Source organism: Panthera onca, chromosome A2 (genome assembly GCF_046562875.1).
Source record: "Panthera onca isolate mPanOnc1 chromosome A2, mPanOnc1 haplotype 2, whole genome shotgun sequence".
Taxonomy (NCBI): domain Eukaryota; kingdom Metazoa; phylum Chordata; class Mammalia; order Carnivora; family Felidae; genus Panthera; species Panthera onca.
Genome location: NC_138340.1, coordinates 147,776,371 through 147,795,610, shown reverse-complemented (window position 1 = coordinate 147,795,610; position 19,240 = coordinate 147,776,371). Strand labels below are relative to the sequence as shown.

At 52.7% G+C, this 19,240-nt stretch overlaps 1 protein-coding gene across 2 annotated transcripts in view; it reads left to right on the top strand.

Annotated features, from left to right (window-relative positions):
• Positions 1 to 19,240, top strand: part of PLXNA4 (plexin A4) — a 440,460-nt gene that overhangs the window by 353,531 nt on the left and 67,689 nt on the right. For both annotated transcript variants that reach the window (XM_060633177.3, XM_060633176.3), the window contains exons 10-12: positions 8,647 to 8,847; positions 16,073 to 16,169; positions 16,585 to 16,775. In XM_060633177.3, coding sequence (XP_060489160.2) covers positions 8,647 to 8,847; positions 16,073 to 16,169; positions 16,585 to 16,775 — 489 coding nt within the window. The remainder of the gene's footprint in view (positions 1 to 8,646; positions 8,848 to 16,072; positions 16,170 to 16,584; positions 16,776 to 19,240) is intronic.

Genomic DNA, 19,240 nt, shown 5'->3' with positions numbered 1-19,240 from the left:
TACTTTGTTCGGGAACCTACAAATGACTTGATGGGAACAGAAACAAAGAGGTTTTCAGCATCTCTCCGGCTTCCCGGACCGGTGTATCTGGCAGAGGTTTCATGTGGGGAGAGGCCCAAGGATAAAATAGATGAAAGCAGAAACAATTGAGCGATCTGGTGGATTTCAAAGACGCCTAATCATTTAATTACCTTGAAGGAGGTTTTCAAATTTCTGCTTTTTCTTTCTTGTGTGCTCCTCTTGTCCCAAGTTTCTGTCTTTAAATACATAAAAGCAGCTTGCATCTGCCGCTCAGAAGGAGGAAAAAAGAACTAGAAGAGAATTAAACAAGAGCCCACCATGTTTCCCAGGGCAGTTCAGAGATCCCTACAGAAGAACGCTGTCTTTAAGCGCCCAGATTGCCAGCCAGGCACAACCCCCCATCTACCTCTGGGGCTGCAAAGCCTGCCAGAGAGTCACAGCACCTCATAGGATGTGGTTCCAGAGCCTCTAAGAAAGGAAAAGGCCTGAAGGGGCATGGCCAATGGAGCGTGGTGATAAAGTAACCTACCACAGCCACCCTCAGACACTCTCCATTTCACCCAAGCTGTGTTATGGTGAGCCTGGCAGACCACTGCAGCCAGAGGCCCCCTCTTTTGGATGTTTCTTTATCCTAAGAAAAGGAAGCTCTAAGGCCGTGTTTCTGGTCCAAGTTTGGAGGCTGCCTTCTACCCACCTCAATATGAGGGCCGTTTTGAGTATAATGTAGTGGAGAAGCTGGAGTTGACCACTTCACGATGGGCGTTGTAGCAGCAGCATCCTGGGAAATGTACCGAAGGGAAAAGAAGTGATAAATATTTGTGGACTATTGACTGATCCAGCTATTTGGGTCAGTGGAAGGAGGTCATTGTGCTCAGAGCTTAAAAGGAAAGCCCCTGGCTTCTAATGGAAATAAGGTGATTTTTTTTTTTTTTTTTTTATGTCGTTGTTTTGTTTTCTATGTTTTCGTCCCTGGGAAGAGCTATATCAAGAATAAGAGGTAACAAAGAAAATTACACATTTGCAAGGTGATGTTATAGAAGCTTCCAGACACAAGTGTCCCCTCTCCCTGCCAGGGGAAGAGCTTATTCATAGCATGGTACCTGAAGCTTCGCTGGGGGTCAACGTTTGTCCTACATTACCCAGTTCCTGAGCATTTCCCATATGCAGGGCATTGTGAGAGGTTTCGAGGTGTGTTAGAGACCTGTAGTCTACATTAAGAGATTAGTAAAATGGGACCATTGGTCTACATGATCTTTTAGGTTCTTTAATTGTAAGTGGAAATAAGCCGGAAAGCACCAAGGAGGAGTCCATGCCTAAGAAGTGGTCTTACAGGATGAAGTTAAGTCCAGGCTGTGGTCTCCTTGTTGTACCTACCAGGGGACTCCCCCTCAGCCTCAGGGGACATCCAGGCCCAGACCCATCCCCACAGGATGAGAGTGAGGCCCAGGCCCAGAGATTCTTCTGGAAGTCCCTGGGTTTTCATTTCCTTTCAACCTTTGAGTATGGGGACACAGACAGGGCCTTTTTGTTAGCCAAGAGGGAGACTGCCAGGTGGCTCTTCGGCTCTCCAGCACCATCTTTTATCCCCAGGAAGGCTTTCATCCATGTGTCTTCCAGTTTCAACACTGGCTTTGTTGACTGTCACCAGGGATGTTGAATTACCTCTTTTTTTTCCCCCTGAACAAAGAGTGCATTCAGGTGAAGTTATTGGTCTGGAACAGAGAACTGGTCTGTCATTGTTGTTATTATATTAATGGCAAGTATTCTAGCATAATTACAATTATTAGAAACAGAATGCCCAATAAACGTATGTTGTTTACAGTAACTATATTCCGGTTACAAGGAATGATTTTGTTTCAGCTAATGATGGCATTGGGATAACAAGGCTGGGTCTTTAGATCAACTGCCAGATCCTACATACCAAAAAGAAAAGAGACAGGAAGTCAAGGAAAGCAGAAGTAGGGTGAGTCTTCCTGTGCTCAGCCCTTCTCCCAAAGTCGGGACAGACTTCTTGCTTCCCAATGGAATGGCCTTTCCCAAGGGCAGCCATTAACCTGGCCGTGACCCCATGTCTACTAGGCAGGAAGGGCCTCTGGTCCCTGAGTGGTTCTGGAATCCCCAGGCTCTGCCATAGCCTCCCCCGAACCCCCGTCAGGCCCACACACTTAATAACAGTGATCCATAGGAAACAAAGGTGAACTTCCACGGAAAAACAAATCCACTGACAAGAATTTATCCTCCATAGACTATTGTACTGTTATTTCTCATCTAAACTGGAATGCAAAGTCAGCTGCAGCTGAAGCTGTTCCCTAGGAGCCAGACCAGATGGGCTTTGCTAGGAAGGCCCACGGTGCACAGGCTCAGAGAGAAAGTTCCTGTAGGCCCTCCCTCTTCTTGAAGTTCAACCAGCATTTACTCCAGAGAGCAGGTGTAAGATCAGAAGAGGCAAAATGAATTCTGTCTGATTTCTGAAGCAGTGCTCGTAAGGTTCTCCTAACATCCCCTACCGACACCCCGAACATGAAGCTGTGGACAGATGGGTATTGTAAAAATCTGCTGAACCCAATTGTCAGTCCTCTCCAAGACTGAAGTGTTGGCAGGGTGAGGACGGTCCTAGCCCCTGGACTGCTGTTTGCCCCTCGTGCTGAAATAAACCCCTGAGACAGGGCAGGCCAAGGGCATTTACCTGCTGTTGGACTCTGGAGAGAAATTGGGCCATCTACCTTGTAGGTGATTCTGGCAAGAGGAGCCATTCCTGGGGCCCAACCCAAGGGATCAAAACCATCCTTGCCATGCCCTTCACCTTCCTTTGAGAAAACAAAGCCAAAGCCAGCTAAAGAACTTGCTTCCAATCCATGCACCACCCCCACCCCAGGTATTCCATTACTGGGTTGCCGTTTCTCCAGACAATTGCACTTTCCATCAATCTCGTCTGCCCCACCACCCCCCTTGAGGTTATGGGTATTTCCTTTCTGTATTATTACTTTGCTCTCTCCATAAACCAGCCCATCGTAGATCACGCTAATGGCATTATAAACTTGGGGAACAGCAAGAAAATATATGGCGCGTTACATTTTTGTATTGGGCATCATGGGTCTGAGAAGGTGAGTGTAAATTTGGGGGGTTGGCTGGGGCTAGGGCTGGCTTCTTTGGAATTGATGGGGGCTGAGGCGACAGTTGTGGCGAGTGGTGCCCCGCAAATCACTTATTCCTTAGCTGCCCCTGCCCTGCACTCCCCCCAGAGCTTCACATTTCCCCAATCTTGCCGTAACAACTAGGAGAATTAGAGCCCTCATCTTGTACACACACGGGGGGCTGTAAATCCACAAGCCTACCACCTGCCTCCCCAGGCAGCACCAGCCCTAAGGGCAGTCTTTCTTTTCTCTCTCAGCTCAGCAGCGTGCTTTATGTCCTTGTTCAATTATTTAAATATGCAATGAAACCTCTGTATAAAGCAGCCACTGACATGCTGGACATGGTAGATAGAAAGGCATCTTTGTGCTTTCATACTTTGGCTTGATGTTCCTGCTCCCTGCCATTAGCATTGCTATCTTTACTTCCGTGTGCATTTCCCTGAAAACCAAAACGTGCGTGGGGCTGGACAGTCGACCTGGAGCCACCTCCTAAAAGCCAAGACACTGAAGATTTTCTTTCACTTCACGCCACGGCCACTCTCAGCCCTGTTCTTACAACTGCAGAATGTAGCCACAAGCAAAACAGCCTCCAGGAGAATCTGGTTCTTGAATGTATGCATTTGTCTCCAAATAATCTTGTTAAATGCAGGTGCTCTCCACCTCCAAGAGCTCGCCCATTCCATTTATAGTTCAGAGAAATCTCTTCCTTGAAAAAAGAAGAAGAAGAAGAAGAAGAAGAAGAAGAAGAAGAAGAAGAAAAATACTATGTTTTTGAGGAATTCTGTATGGGGGCTAGATAATCATCTGGGGACAAAAATCAGTAAGATGATCTGGTGAAAATATTTTGTTCCTTGTCATTGTGGGAACTGAATGAGGTCATGGGTGTCCTTGCTTCTTTTACCATGAATGTGGCCGTGATCGTATGTGTTGGCTGTGAAACAAGACAGCAAACAGGAAAGCGCGTGGAAGGTAATGGAGGTGGCGAAACGTGCACTGGATTGAATCCTTGAATCCCTTGTACCGTGTTGACTAGAATCATAACAGCATCACACAATGCCTACCAGAGCCACACCGCCTGTATGACTGTACCAGGTTGCAATGCGCCAGTTATTAAAATATTAAAATACTTCCCTACTAATAGGTAAATGTTCACTTCCAGAAGGCTCCCCCTCCAGCCCCTCCAGTGTTCGTTCCGCTGTTCGATACTTTGAATACCACACTTCCACCTGGTTGAGCAGGCATTGTTATCCCAGTCTAGAGATGGGAAAACTGAGCTTCAGCAAGGCTATAAAATGACATGTCATAGTTCATCTATTGGGCTAATAATAGAACTAGGACCATAAAATTCATTGGATCCAAACCAGCTTCTCTATTCCGTGGCCGAGGAGACCCAGAGGGTTTGAGGGGGACTTGTCCAAGGCCACGTAATTGGTGGGCAGAGGTCCCATCACAGAGCATATGGAACATGCAGCTATCGGATGTCACCTTCCGGAAGAGGGAACTGCTGTTAGAGAGCAGTGGGTGGACCCGGGGCCTCTGTACCTGTCCCCCTGTGTTTGGGGCACTTAGAGCTGTTGGAGTTGTCAGGCTCTGAAGCTCATAAGGGGTGGGAAGAGCTGGACAGTGGGAGCTGATGGGGTGTTTATGGAAAAGCACACAGAGGTAGTAGCAGGGGAGATGGATCCTTTGGAAGTGAGGTAGGAAAAGGGAGTAGATGAGGGACAAGGTGCGACCTGAGCTGGTCAGGCAGTAGATGAGGAAAGAACAAACATTTGTGGAATGTTTGCTCTCCCTGTGTCAGGCACTTTATATGTGGTAGTTCATGGAACACCTCCCCACCAAAAACCCTTTGGAGGAGGAGCTTTTAATCCCCACTTTCAGTTAAGCCAAGCAATGACTAGAGCCCTTGCAAGATTCTGAAACTAGCAGGAAGAAGATAGCCTTGCATTCAGAGATCAGTGGCTCCCCAGCCAGGTTCTTCCGGTTAAGGACTCTCAGAGGTGATTGTCTGAGCCCCAGGCTGCCGTGGAGGTGCTGGGAAGTCAGGTCTGGAGACACGGTCAGAGAAACAGGGAGGTTTCCCTGCACCTTCCCACGAGCAAGAGGTGGTTTTGTACCTGAGATCTCAGCGTGAGGCAGGTCAGGATCTGAGGAGCTGGGATGGGAGGAAGGGACAGTGTGGTGGCCATGGTCCCTTCATGCCTTGCTGCCTAAGGAAAAATTGCCATTTTACATCTCAATTAGGAGGGACACCGGGGTCAATCGGCAGTACCACCAGAGGAAAATGGGCCCAGCCCAGCCCTGGGCCTCTCCAATTATTATTAATGAACTTACTCTCAGACCTGCCAACCTTTTTATATGCAAACTAGGCCTTTATGGGGCCACTGGCAATCAGGACTCATTAAAGAACGTGTGCCAAGCCTCAGAGAGAATCTTCCAGAGGAAGAGAGGCTTATGCTTCTACCCACATCCTATCACACCCACTAGAAGCAGCCCAGCCGGAGGCCAAGTCCCAGCCCCCACAGGAGGGTGTTGCAGCTCCCCTGTCCTGCTATGCTCGGGGAGATCCTTCCGGACCCGCCACCCCATCCTGAGGGGTCCCGGCCCACCAGTAGGAACTTGCCTCTTTCATTAAGGGGAGGAAAGATAGTGGGTTGGCATTCAACTTCAGCTGCCAGCATGTCTGCTGATACTGAGCCATTATTTTTCCTCTCCCTGCCTTGATTTCCCCTTTGCAAAGTAGAAGGGATCCGTTAGGTTGGTCCAGAGGACTCTCAGATTCGAGACACTTTCTGAACATCGTTCAAGGGCAGCAACATTTTGCTGTAGGAGATGGAAGTGAGAGATCCAGGACTTCCCTTACTCCAAATGCAACCATATGCAGACATGGATGTAGCAGGAGGGAAGGCCAGGCTTGTGCTTGCTTTAGGGAGAGGAGAGCTGCCCAGGGCCTCAGGTAAAGGGAGGAGCGGAGCCAGGACCCTCTGGCTAGAAACTCCCTGCTTTTCGTGGATCTTCTCTCTTGATCCTCCGCCATCACACACCTCCTGCCCCAGTCCTGAGCTTCATCCTAGTCACGATATCATTCCTGTCTTCTACGTGTCCTGTGTTCTCATCTTGCTGGGGCGGGGGACACAGAATGGAGCTTCTAAGACTCTCTCCATGTGGGACCTCCAGGTCCCTGGAGACAGTGCACTTTAGAGCCTTAGGACCACATGCCAGGTTCACCGCTCTGCTCCTTCTCCCCTCCTGCTGGCCTGCCTCCTGCTGCTCCTCTGTGTTTTCACTGATTTTTAATCATGGAAAAATACACACATGAAACTTACCATCTTAGCCAGTTTTAAGTACATTCACACTGTTGTGCAACCACCCCCACCATCCGTCTCTGGAACATTTTCACCTTCCCCAACCGAACGAAACCCTGTCCCCCTGAAACACTATCTCCCCATTTCCCCTCCCCCAGAAAGCACCATTCTGTCCTTATGAATTTGATTATTCTAGGTGCTTCATATGAGTGGAATGACTGGTTTATTTCACTTAGTATAACATTTTCAAGATTCACACCTGTTGTGTGTTAAAATTTGCTTCCCTTTGGGGGGGGGGGTGCCTGGGTGGCTCAGTTCGGTGAGCATCTGACTCTTGATTTCGACTCAGGTCATGATCCCAGGGTCATGGGATCGAGCCCCGTGTCGGGCTCCACGCTGATTGTGGAACCTGCTTAAGATTCTCTTTCTCCCTCTGCCCCTCTCCCCTCCTAGCAAGTGCTCTCTCTCTCTCTCCCAAATAATAATAAGAAGAAGAAAATTTTTTCTTCCTTTTAAGATGGAATCCTATTCCACTGTAAGTATATATCACATGTTGTTTATCCATTCATCCACTCGTGGACACTTGAGCTACTTCCACCTTTTGGCTGTTGTGAATAATGTTACTACAAACATGAGTGAGCGAGCATCTGTTCTAGTCTCTGCTCTCAACTCTTTTGGGTATATATCCAGAAGTGGGCTTGCCTGATCTGCTGCTCCTCTCCTACCTGCCTTTTAAAATAAAGGTATGGGCAGCCTGAAGGAGAGAGGGGGGTTAGTTTCATGGGCCTGGGACACTTGCTCCTCTCTGGTCAGGCTCCATGGTAATCCAGAAGGACAGAGGTGAGACCACCCCAAATCATGGAATCAGGACTGGTAAGAGCTGAATGGGTGGTTGGAGCCCATCGGATCGAGAGATAAGGAAGTTGAGTCTCCAAGTGGGGATGTGATGTATTCAGGGTTCCGTAGCTGTCCAGAAGCTCAGGAGGCACTAGAGTGTGGGTCTTCTCCCTCCTAGTTTTCAGTGACAGAAGGGGTTCATGTTTGCCTTCAGACCCAGGAGGGACAGCTGCCAGTTGCCTGATTGCCTGCAACCCCTCCAGTCTGCTGTTCTGCCTCAACCTCCTTTCTGCCTCAGTCTGCTGAGGAGGAGTGCTGAGGTCAGGAGCCAGCAGCCTCTGCTGAGGGCAGCATCCTCAGGAAGGATGTGTATACCGTGCTTTTAAGCCATCTGTCTCAGCATGCCCCGAACAGTGCCACAGCAGTAGTCTGGGGCATGGTCTGTCTGGGGGGACCCAGGCCCTGCTTGTGTCCTCACTCCTGCCCATGCCGATCAGGGCTGGCATACTGACTCTCTTCTACTCGGCTTCTCAGAATCCAGCCACACGCCAGCCCCTACCTCTGCAAAGAGGACAGAACACCCACACTCCGTATTTGACCCATTCCCCGCCTCCCAGCCCTTCCTGGACAGAGCTGATTGCCTCAGGGAAAAGGGCCCAGTCATTTCCTCCCTCCCCCAAGGCCCAACGGACCCCACTCAGCCTGAGGAATGAGTGTGTTCATTGCTAGCATCCCAGGGGTTCTCCCTGTGTGTCTTCTCTGAGGGGCATTTCCTTGGGGTCAGGCCAACCTCAGAGGGCAGTCAGAAGCTTCTGGATCTTAAAAGGCCTCTGGGCCTCATTCCAGAACATTCCCAATTGCCAAACTCAGCCACGTATGGAAGACCCTCCTGCCCACCCACCCCCCTGCTGTGGTCCAGACTCACATTCCAGAGCTGGGGCCCACAGCTCACTTCTGGTGGGTCTCTCTGTCCCAACTCTTGGCAGCCTAGGACTGAAGCCCGAAGTGCGACCCGGGACACCCAGCAGCTGAGTGTGTCTCCGCTAGGGTCGGAGGGGTGCTGGGAAGAGGCAACCAGGAGTGTCAGTCTGGAGGGCATTAAACTGAAAACTGAAGAGGGCAGGAGACAACCTCAGTGAGAAGTGGCCTCCAGGAGGTGACTGTAGAGTCTGGGATTTCTCGGACCATTCCCTCCCACACAGAGGCTGAGGATGGGCCCCAGTGCCTTGAACCTTCTGTGGGTGTGTCCGAGGGAGGGTGGAGCAGGGCAAACGTCGGGGCTGGGTCCGGAGAGACCCCTGCACCTTTGGCTTCCCGCTCCCCAGCCTGAGCTGTGCTGTCTGTTCCAGGACTGCCCCCAGCTGCTGCGAGTGGACAAGATCCTGGTACCCGTGGAGGTGATCAAGCCAATCACTCTCAAGGCCAAGAACCTTCCCCAGCCACAGTCTGGGCAGCGCGGGTATGAATGCATCCTCAACATCCAGGGCAGCGAGCAGAGGGTGCCCGCCCTACGCTTCAACAGCTCCAGCGTGCAGTGCCAGAACACCTCTGTGAGTGCCCCTAGCCCTGCCGCTCCCGGGCCGCCTGAGCCCCCCTCCTGCACCCCCAAATCAGCTCAGCTCTGCAGGGCTTCCCCAAACACCCACAGAACGAGCTCCCTGCCTCACTGCTTCCCCCGACCTTGCTTGCCCGGCTCAGCCTCTTACGCCCACCCCGGCAGAGTGCTAGGCTCTGAGGTCTGTCTGCCCATGGTTATGGCAAAGAGGGTCCTCTGTCAAAGGCAGGGGCCGCGGTGGCAGGGGATGATGGACCAGCCATGGGGCTGCTGAGTGCTGTCCGTGGACAGAGAGAGGTGTTTGCAGGGTGTGTTCGGCTCCGGGAACATCCATGTCCATCCTCCTTCCAGAGACCAGCTCTGGAGTCCCTGGGCCCTGTCTTCCCACCGGGGCTGGCCCGGGGGCCTCACGTGAGCCGGCAGAGGCCCGCTGCTCCCTTCGTATCTGCACAGAGGCCATTTCCCAGCAAGACAGACCAAACACCTGCAAAGGGAGCAGTGGAACAGGATGCAGCTAGCCAGAGGGGTGCTGCTTGGATCAGCACAAACCTGCCCGGGGCTTAGAACATCCACATCAAGCCCATGCCCGACGAAAGACAGGTCAGCAGCCCCTGCATCACCTTTCCTGCGTGGCTGCTCCCCTGCCGACCGTGTGGTCTCCCCAGCCACTGCTCTGTTCTCTCTCTCATTCTCTTTCTCGGCCACCTCTATGCACCCAGACCGCTCAGAGACAAACATGAGGCTTATAGACTCATAACATGTTCAAACTGTAGGAAACCTTAATATTCTTCCTCACCGTGCGAATGAAAACCTGGAGGCCCAGAAGCAGGGGCAGGTCCTAGATTCGTGGGGCGGAAACTTATACAATCTGGGGGACCCTCTTTTATGAATAAAATGTAATCAATACAAAATGTGATATATAGGCAGGCCTGAGAAGGGGCTGAAGTTCCATGCGCCTCAGGGTAACCCACCCCGGCCCAGAAAAAGATCGAAATGTCTAAGGTCACATGGCTAGGGAGGGGCGGGGCTGGGCCTGGATTCAGGGTCTCCTATGTCACACTGCCTCCCATTCATCCTTCCTGTTGCTGCGGGGTGCTTATATGTGGTGACTGTATTTAGGGATGTGATATGGGACCAGGAGAGTCCTGAACAAAGCAGCTCACGGAAAAACTCTAAGCGTAAGTGGAGGTCAGAGAGGCCCACATGCTTGCCCAAGGTCGCTCAGCATTACAGGGACTGAACTGGCAATTAATGTCCCAACCCCTGAAACCCCAGATGTGTCCCCACAGCTCCCACAGGTACATCTCCCTCCTGTCCTGGTGGCCAGGCTGTTTGGCAGATTTCTGCAGCATTCCAGATTAAACCCACAAGCAAATGGGATATTAAACACCTCCTGTTTCCTCATAAATCCTGAAGCCAACCAGACCAGCCCCAAGGGTTTGGCTCAAGTGATTCTCCCCTAAATAAGCAAGTTCCTGTGGGAAGAAAAAGCCTGAGCTCCACATGTGAGTCAGCAGAAGGCAGATAGGGGTTTAAACGACGTAGAAAAGTCTGTTTCATCAGAGACACTGCCCCAGGGAACCTGGCCCAAGAGGGAGGACAGAGTCTGTGGCCTCTGATGATGGAGAGCCCTTGTTCCCCAGACACAAGACTGGGCCTCATGGGCCCGGGCTTCATCCGGCTCAAACAGACGAGGGCGCCCCATATAGCAGCCTGAGTTCATCCTATAAACTCCTTGGTCAGAACTCAGTGCCTCGGGACCCAATGCCTTTCTACGAATGGCCCTCAGCACTCCTGAGCCAGACCTGACTCAATGAACGAGCCCCCTAGGGGTCACATTGCCCTGACTGTGGGGGCAAAGTTGGAGCCTCCTGAGAACACAGAATGGAGCCCAGCATCCCTGACAGGTGGGGTGGGTCCCTCGTCTGGGGTGCCTCCGCAGGGTGCTTCTCCCGACATCCTGGTCAGTACCATAGGGACAAGGGGGAGGTGCTGCTGGACATCTGCTTGTCTGACGTTGAATCCTGGGGATTGACAAAATCTGCTGGTCACACACAGCTCCTTACTTGGGGATTTCATGATCTGGAAGCCTGATGCCCCAGGACACAGCGGTCAAATCTGCTTTCAGCCCTGAGAGGCCCCAGGCCCCTCATAGGGGTCTTGCCCAGCTGGCTGGCTTCCTGAGCGCAGGAGCTCAGGCAAGTTCAGATCCACTTCCAGGAGACTTCTCGTGTCAGCAGGACCACAGTAGAAACATGACATTGGGGCTGGAGGCCTGTGGCCCCAGGCTCTGACCACCGATGAGAGGACATGACTCCCAGGCTCCCTGCACATCCCCCTGCCATCCCTGCAGGACCCTGAACTCTGGCCCTTGGAGCTAGGAATCTGTCTGAGGTCTCCCACCTGCTATGGGCCGGTTTACAGTATCTTACTAAGGTTGCTGCTCCCAAAACAGCTCAGCCTCTCTTATTTCAACACCCTCATGAGGAAGGTGATGGGGAAGTTTGTTTCTGTACCATTTTAAAGTCTTAGAATGTGAGGAGACAGGAGGTGTACCCCACAAAGGGTAGATTCCAGGAAAAGTTCCCTGTGTCTACCAGAACCTGCTGGAATATCATGCACTTCAGGAGGGCTCAGCCCTGGCTCTTCCCAGGAGCCTCTCTTTTTCAAGGATCTCAGTTTAAATGCTGTTCTTGGCCAGGATACCACTTGCCATCAAGTGACGTCCTTAAAAAACTTTGGGGTCATAATCAGCCGCAAGCCTCTGTTACCATAGTTATAGAGGACAACATATTACCAGAGCAGGAATAGACTTGAGAGAGTGTCTGCTTGTGATCTGTAACAGAGGGGAATCTCTGCAGCCCAGAGAGGGCATGTGACCAGCCCCAGGTCACACAGCAAGTAAATATCAAATTCAGAAATTCAACCCAGCTTCATAACACCCCCCCTCCCCCCCACAATCAAAGGTTGGGCAAAAAATAGCAACTGAGCGCTTTATACCCAGCCTTGGTGCTATCCTTGGGAACAAGGTCTGATGTGCCTCAGACAGGACTGTGGGAGGAGTTTTGTTGTTTCACTTCTTCAATCCCTGAGCTTTCTGGAATGGAGGGGGGCCACTGGGGAAATCCAACAAAACCCCCGAGTTTGTGATGACAGAGGAAGAGGGGTGACAGAGATCTCAGAGGAAAGCAGAGAAGGAAAAGAGACATAGGAAAACTCCACATGGGTGGGATACTAGGCTGGGTGGGCAGGCAGTTCGTCTCCAGGCCACATTTTGGGGACAGGCCCTGGGCCGTCGCTGGAGCCCTCGGTGCGGGGTGGGGGGGGTGCAGCAGTGGTTGTAGGAGGAAAACAGGGCAGCTCACAGGCAGCAATTGGAGGGAGGAACAACTGTGGGTATTCTTGGCCTCCTTTAGACCAAGGCTCCAGGGAAATGACAAGTGCTTCTAATAATAGTGCCCAGTCCCCGCCTCTCAGGCACCAGCAATCACAGGAGCAAGGGGGCCGCAGGGGGCAGCCAGCTCCATCCCCCCAGCCTCCACCAACCCACAGCAGCGGCCCATCTCCTCTCCGTGTCCCAGTTTACCAGGTGCAGAACAAGGATGGGGAGGTAACTTGGCCCCCTCCCTGCTTTACTGGAACACAGCTGGGAAGGGGTCTGCTGAGCCATCGGGGGTCCTGGGGATGGTCTCGGAGGATACACAAGCTTCTTCCATTGTTCAGATCTGTCCGCCTGAATGGTAGAATTTTCCAGCACAACATCTCAGAGCTCAGAACAGGGAATGGTTAGTGGAAAGAATGTCCAAATTAAATAGGTCTTGTCTTTGCTTGACAAGGTAGAGGCTCACCCTTTCCCGAGGTAATGAACAACATCATCCCCTAGCTGGGCTGTGATGTGCCAGACCTTGATTGAGACACTTAACCTCCTGGCCCCTGAGAGCCTGAAACATTCTCCCCTTAGTTCTGGGTTTTGTGCAGATTAACTGCCCTCTGATTGCGGAGAGCTATATAAATGCTAAATGAAGCAGAGGTGGGGGTTCCTGGGGGATGGGAGCCAGTGGTCCAGGCTCCCCAGCTGTTGGCCCCCTCCTGCTGCAGGACGCAGGTCACGGGGGAAAAAACTTCCAGGAATGACAGTGACCTCCCTAGAGAGGGAAGAGGTGGTGGGGAGCACCAGGGGTTAATGGCTTCTATAATATTTCATAGTCAAGATCCCAGGAATGGGCGATAAAAAGATAAAGCGATGCCAAGCATATTTGATCCTTGAAGTCTTTTATTTTCAATTTTCTTTGAAAATTAAATGCATGCAAACACACACATGCACTCCAAAACACGTAAGCATGCTCGTGTGCGTTCATCCCATATGTACCAAGAGTCTGGTGCATAAACACTCAATAAATGCCTGCTATTATTACTTCACATAAACACAAACACAGGGAACACAAGCATATTTTTGGACGGCATCCCCAAATGTATACGCGTAGACTAAACACACAGTCATATTTGAGTGTTCATTCCTTGTGACAGGCACTGTGCTCAGCGCATTGGATGGTTATCTTGAACCCTCAAAAGAGTCCTGTTGGGTCTGCAGTGTTCATAATTCCCACGTCACAGATGGGGAAACCGAGACTTACATCATTTGCTCACATTCACACAGGCGGTCACTGCGGAACCCCTCTGTTGCGGTATGTGCCCGTATGTGTGTGCACGCGTGTGTGAACACGCAGGTAACATAGATTTGTGCTGTGAGCTCTTCTCAAGTCAGCTGCATGTGAATACGTCTGTGCACACAGACACACATGCATACGTATGCAGAATCTCTGGGGGATTTCCGGGCCTTTCTGAGAGAGGCCTGAAGGTTCTATTGATCTTTGGTTGATGAGGCCCCTGGTCACCACCTGCTGCTTCCACATTGAATCCTGGCCAGACCCAGGCCTGAGAAGCAGGAGCCAGGCTTGGATCCTGACTTAGGCACCACCAGCATCCCTCCTGGAGGTAGAGGCAGGACAGCCTCAAGCCAGCCCTTAGCACCTTCCCTTAGCAGTCTTCCTGCACTGGGGCCTTGGAGGAGGGAGATGGAAACAGGGATGGGAAGGAGAGGAAGTGGAGCTTGGCTAGGGGAGGGAGTGGGAGGCAGATCTGGAAAAGTCTGTCCCTCTCCCCTTCCCGCCCTCCTCTCCCCCGCCCTGTCTCTTGCTCCTGCAACGTCTCTCCACCACCAGGCCGCTGTCCCCTGCTTCTAGCAGACCACAGGGAGTGTGAGTGGTGAGTCTCTAACTCCCCGGAGTACTGGAGTCACAGAGTTGCCTGTTTGAAATGCATTCCCGTCTTCCAACCCGGCAGGTGTAGGGAGAGGCCCTGGGATCCGTGGTTAGGCCCCCTGAGTGGTTCTGAAGACTGTGGCCCACAGACCACCCTGAGAACCACCAGTCTAGAGAGGAAGAGGTTTTGTGAGAAAGCTCAGGATGCCTTAGAAGGACTCCGTCTGACCCAGAAGCAAAGAACATCATCTCTGGGGAGTTGATCAACTGCACTACATAGCAAAGGGCTTATGAGTCACCAGCTGAGCTGAGCGATCATGAAAGTCCCTGTGGTTGTTTCTTCAGGGCTGGGGAGCTTTGCTTTATTCTATGGCTTGAGCCCAGACCCTGGTGTCGCGGGTCACAGGGGAGATTCTATGAGAGAGTGGATGGTACAGAGCAAACCACCACCCCTGTGGGGCAAACACTGAATGTGGCTCCCTGGTCTGGGCATGTGTCTCCAGGGAGTTAGTGAAAAATTTGGGAGTGCTAGGGTAGAGCCTGAAGAAGGCTAGACAACCATCCCACTGATGTTGTGTATGAGGACAGTGTCATGATGTATTCACACTGGAGCACATTCTCAGCAATAACTCAGGAGTTTAGGGCGATTTCCCAGGTTAGGATTGTAACATCTCCTCTAGAAGTCTCTATGGATAGGCTCCAGAGGCAGAGGCACCGTCTCAAGCCCTGAGACCCTCCACAGGCTGTGCGTTCCCAAGGTTCTGTAGCCTCTTAGTGAGAAGCTAGCAGCTCGCTTGCTCTGGGGAGGGGGGCACCAGCTACCTCCATAATATCCATCAACACCCCCACGCCCCAGCCCCTCCAAACTTCAACTGAGTTGAAAGAGCCTTTGGCTCTGCAAACATCACTTCCGGCCAGGTCTCTTGGACTGAACCCCTCTAGCAAATTGCCAGCTCTCAGCCCCTCCTCTGCAGAAAACCTGTCTCTGTTCCATTCCTCCATTCACCCCCTGTGGAGGGCAGAGCCTGGTGGAATGATGAGAAAATCACCAGGTACGGATTGGAAATGCTGCCCTGGGCAGGCTCCGATTCCCTGCCACCTGCCTCCTTCTCTGGGGATTGAGAAGTGTCTGCTCTCAGAAGGCAGATGTGGGGGGGGTGCTGGCACTCCCTGTTCCCTCCCTGCCCTGCCCCAGCACTCTGTCCCAAGGATGAGACCCAACCAGTGGGGCACTGATTCTGAAGAGAGCTGGGCAGGGACCCTGTCCAGGCCTAGAGGTAGCTCCCGCATGGGCAGCCACAGAGCTGGGGCCTGGCCTCTCTGAGCCAGTGCATGCCTTTGGAGTCTTGACCCAAATTCCCAGGTTTGGTCCCTAGGGTGTCCACAGGATTTCCCACCTCACCTCTAAGCCACATCCAGCTCTCCTGACTCCTAACCTCCATCAGCTCAGCCCCTGAAGAGTACGGCCCCTTCATTTCTAGTGCCTTCACCCACTACCCCTGCCTGGAAATTGATCAGCCCTCTCTAGGTCTTTGATAAAGCACCCACCCCCTCTGACCTTGTCCTAGGAATTAACATTCCCAAGTTGAATCAAGGGCCTGGTGGGGCCTAACGACAAGGTTCCCCTGGACAGTGAGGGAGGAAGATGGGAAGCGACAGCTGGTGTGAGCCAGCATCCGTGGAAGGGGGTTGGGTAGCTCCACTCTAATCTGCTCTGTGAATCCATATTCCAAATGGGCCCCATCCAGGCCTGGCCCCTCCCCTGCCTTAGTATCCTGCCCCCCTCCGCCCTACCCTGTTCCCCGAACCATGCTTCCCCACACATGCCCTCAAACACAGGCACAGTCACAGCAGGTCCTTAGCCCCAAGCACCTCGCGGGCTCCAGGCCAAAGAGCTAGCTCTCCCTAGAAATTTCTGTAACCCAACTTTTTTCTTTCCTACCCCCAACCTGCCTACAGTATTCCTATGAAGGGATGGAGATCAACAATCTGCCTGTGGAGTTGACAGTTGTGTGGAACGGGCACTTCAACATCGACAACCCAGCTCAGAACAAAGGTGTGGAAGGTGGACCCCGGCGGCAGGGAGATAGGGCAGAGGGAGGGGGAGGCCCTGCATTCGAGGGCACACATTATTCCATCCCTGCCCCAGTGGTGACCCTCTCCCTCTGGCTCGGAGCCTGCCCTCTATGCCTGTGCACTGCTCCGTGACCTCTCGGTGCAGGGCCACCATGGGCAGTGGTCCTGGGTGTGGCGGAGTGAGCAGGACTGGCCACAAGAGCCCTGATGATTCTGGAGGGAGACCCACTTCTGATTAAGTTTCGCTGCCTGGGGCCCAAGTTCTCTTTTGCTCTTCTCTGTGTCAGAATGGCTAAAGGGACACGGCTGCTTGGGTCTCATCATCCGAGGCTGGGACTGCACTCCTTGTCCACAGTCCCATCCCCTCCCGCTTCCCCTCTGCCCTTCGCCCGCAGTTCACCTCTATAAGTGCGGAGCCATGCGGGAGAGCTGCGGGCTGTGCCTGAAGGCGGACCCGGACTTCCAGTGCGGCTGGTGCCAGAGCCAGGGCCAGTGCACCCTGAGGCAGCACTGCCCCGTTCACGAGAGCCCGTGGTTGGAGCTGTCGGGTGCAAACAGCAGGTGCACCAACCCCCGCATCACAGAGGTAAGCCATGGTCCTCTGGGCCGCTCCGGGTGGCCGAGCCGTGCCCTGCCATGGCCTGGGGCCTCACCAGCCATGCCCCGCCGTCGTGTCAGCCACCCCAGTGATTACCAGGGCAGGCTGGGGGCATCCTCGTTTTCCTGCCCGGCTTCTGCAGAAGCTGTGGGTTTGGTCCAGGGGTGTCTCCCTTATCAAGGAAGGTTGAAAACAGAGAAGGGCTCCACTGTCCTGTTGGAGTCTCCATGTTAACAGTATCAAAAATGACTCTAAGTCCTGGCCACTCTCCCTTTGTCTCTCAGAATCTGGGTGATGAGGCTGTTAAGCTCCATCGGGGACAACCTCACCGATCATTCAGCCATGAGCAGAGGGTGCATGGGGTTCCAGGGCACAGAGCCCAGCCCTCGGGAGGTGGAGAAGGTGGAAACGGTGAGACCTTGGGACTCACTCAAAGCAAGACCTAAGCCGGTAGATGGCAGAAATGGATTTGGAGCACACTTCAGGGGACATGGGTCATGGAGCAAAGACCAGTGAGAGGCAGGGAAGAGCTAAACGTGCCGAGAACAGGGCTTGAATCCCAGCTCTGCCAGCCAGTTGCTGGGTATCCCGGGGCTAATTTATCACTACCTTCGTGCCTCAGCTTCCTCACGTGTGCAAGGGGTCTAAGGTTCCATCTCACAGAGGAGTCACAAGGATTGTCTGAGATCCGAACCATGCAAAATGCTGGCTGTGTGCCCAGCCCACAGGGATCTCACCATCCTCCTCTTCGTCCATCATCAACGTTGTTAAAGCTGTTGCCATCCATGTCTACACCGAGGGGTTCACTGCCCCTGGGGTTTATTTAGCCACTGGTGTCTTCATCTCCCCACTCTCCACTCCTGGCAGAGAGACCCCTCAGGCCTCACCTCCCACCGTGTTCCCCTGGTACAATAAAGAAGGGGCGTGTATGTCTCAACAGCGCGACCCTCTGGGCCTCTAGCACAGCATTTGTACATTATAGGTACTCAACGCCCCCTTGCTCTAGTGGCTGCTGATTTTAATAACAAAGCAGGGAGGGGCAGAGAAAAACACAGGAAAGGGAGTTCTGTCTCACCTGCATACATAGTAAGGATAGACAGGTATGTGGCTCTGTGCAGAGTTTCACAAACACACACGTATCCAATAACCTGACCGTGGCAGTTACCATAATAGGCCAGATGTTGGTGTGGTCCTTCACAGTTTGCGAAGCAGTTTCCTGTCCCTTGCTTTGTCCGTGCTCACAGCAACCCCGCCACATGGTTCCTGGGGCTATCACCACACAGTACCGCAGACGGAGGGGCTTCAGAGACAGAAATTTGCTATCTCTCAGTTCCAGAGGCTGGAAGTTGAGACCCAGATGTGGGCAGGACCGGTCCTTCGGAGGGCTGTGCGGGAGGACCTGCCCCAGCCTCTCTCCTGGCTTTTCTCCCTGAATTTTTCTCATTGTCTTTCTGTGTGTCTCTGTCCAAATTCCCTCTTCATATGGGGACACCCACCAGTCATGCTGGATGAGAACCCACCCTAATGACCTCATTTCAACTTGATTACCTCTAGAAAGACCTTTTCTCCGAATAAGGCCACGTTTGGAGGTACTGAGCATTTGGACTTCCACAGGTGGATTTGGGAGAGGACACATTTCAAGTTATAATGCTTGCCAAAGCCAGGGTTATCAGCCCCCTTTCCCAGATACAAAGAGTAATGCCCAGAGATGCTAATGCCCTCACACCAAAGCATAAATCAAACGGTCCCCGAATCCCTGGTCTCTGGATTCCTAGATTAGCGCTCTCTCTCACCACAAAGGCAAGACACCCATAGAGATACTCCCTCACCCCTCCACTCACAAGCTGTGCACGCCTACAAGGGATGGAGAAAGGCAGGGAGGGAGCTTGACCTTTGCGGGTGCACAACCTCCTCCAGCATAGTGGCCCCATGGTGGTGGCCCTCTGTATGTGCCCAACCCACCCCCCCCCTCCACTTCAGTCCCTTTGTCCTCCGCGTTCCTGGTTTTCCAGACACGGGGAGTCTCCCTCAGACTCTACTTCAGTCTCCTACATGGGTAGGAATCTCAACAGCAGCTCTCGAGTTGGGGCAAAAGACATGCATTTAACCTGGGGAAGGAGGGCACCTGAGCCCTACGTGCCCCAGTCCCCCTCCTTTACAACTTCCCCCACCCGCAGAGCCTTTAATGCAGAACCACCCCCGGGGGCCGCCACGCGTGACTGCTAACCGTGTGTCTGCAGCAAACAGTACGACTTGCTTCCTTCTTGGCCTGAGACCAAGAAAATCACAGGGAGGAGATGGCAAATTAAACAAATCTCCCTGTGACGGAGGCTATTTACTGGCTCCATACTGGCGTCAGCCCTCCGGGGAGCCCGGGGAACCAAGGACTGGGCCAGAGATAAAGCTCCTTTTTCAGGACAACACGCCAGGGCTGGGATATCATGAAGCCACTC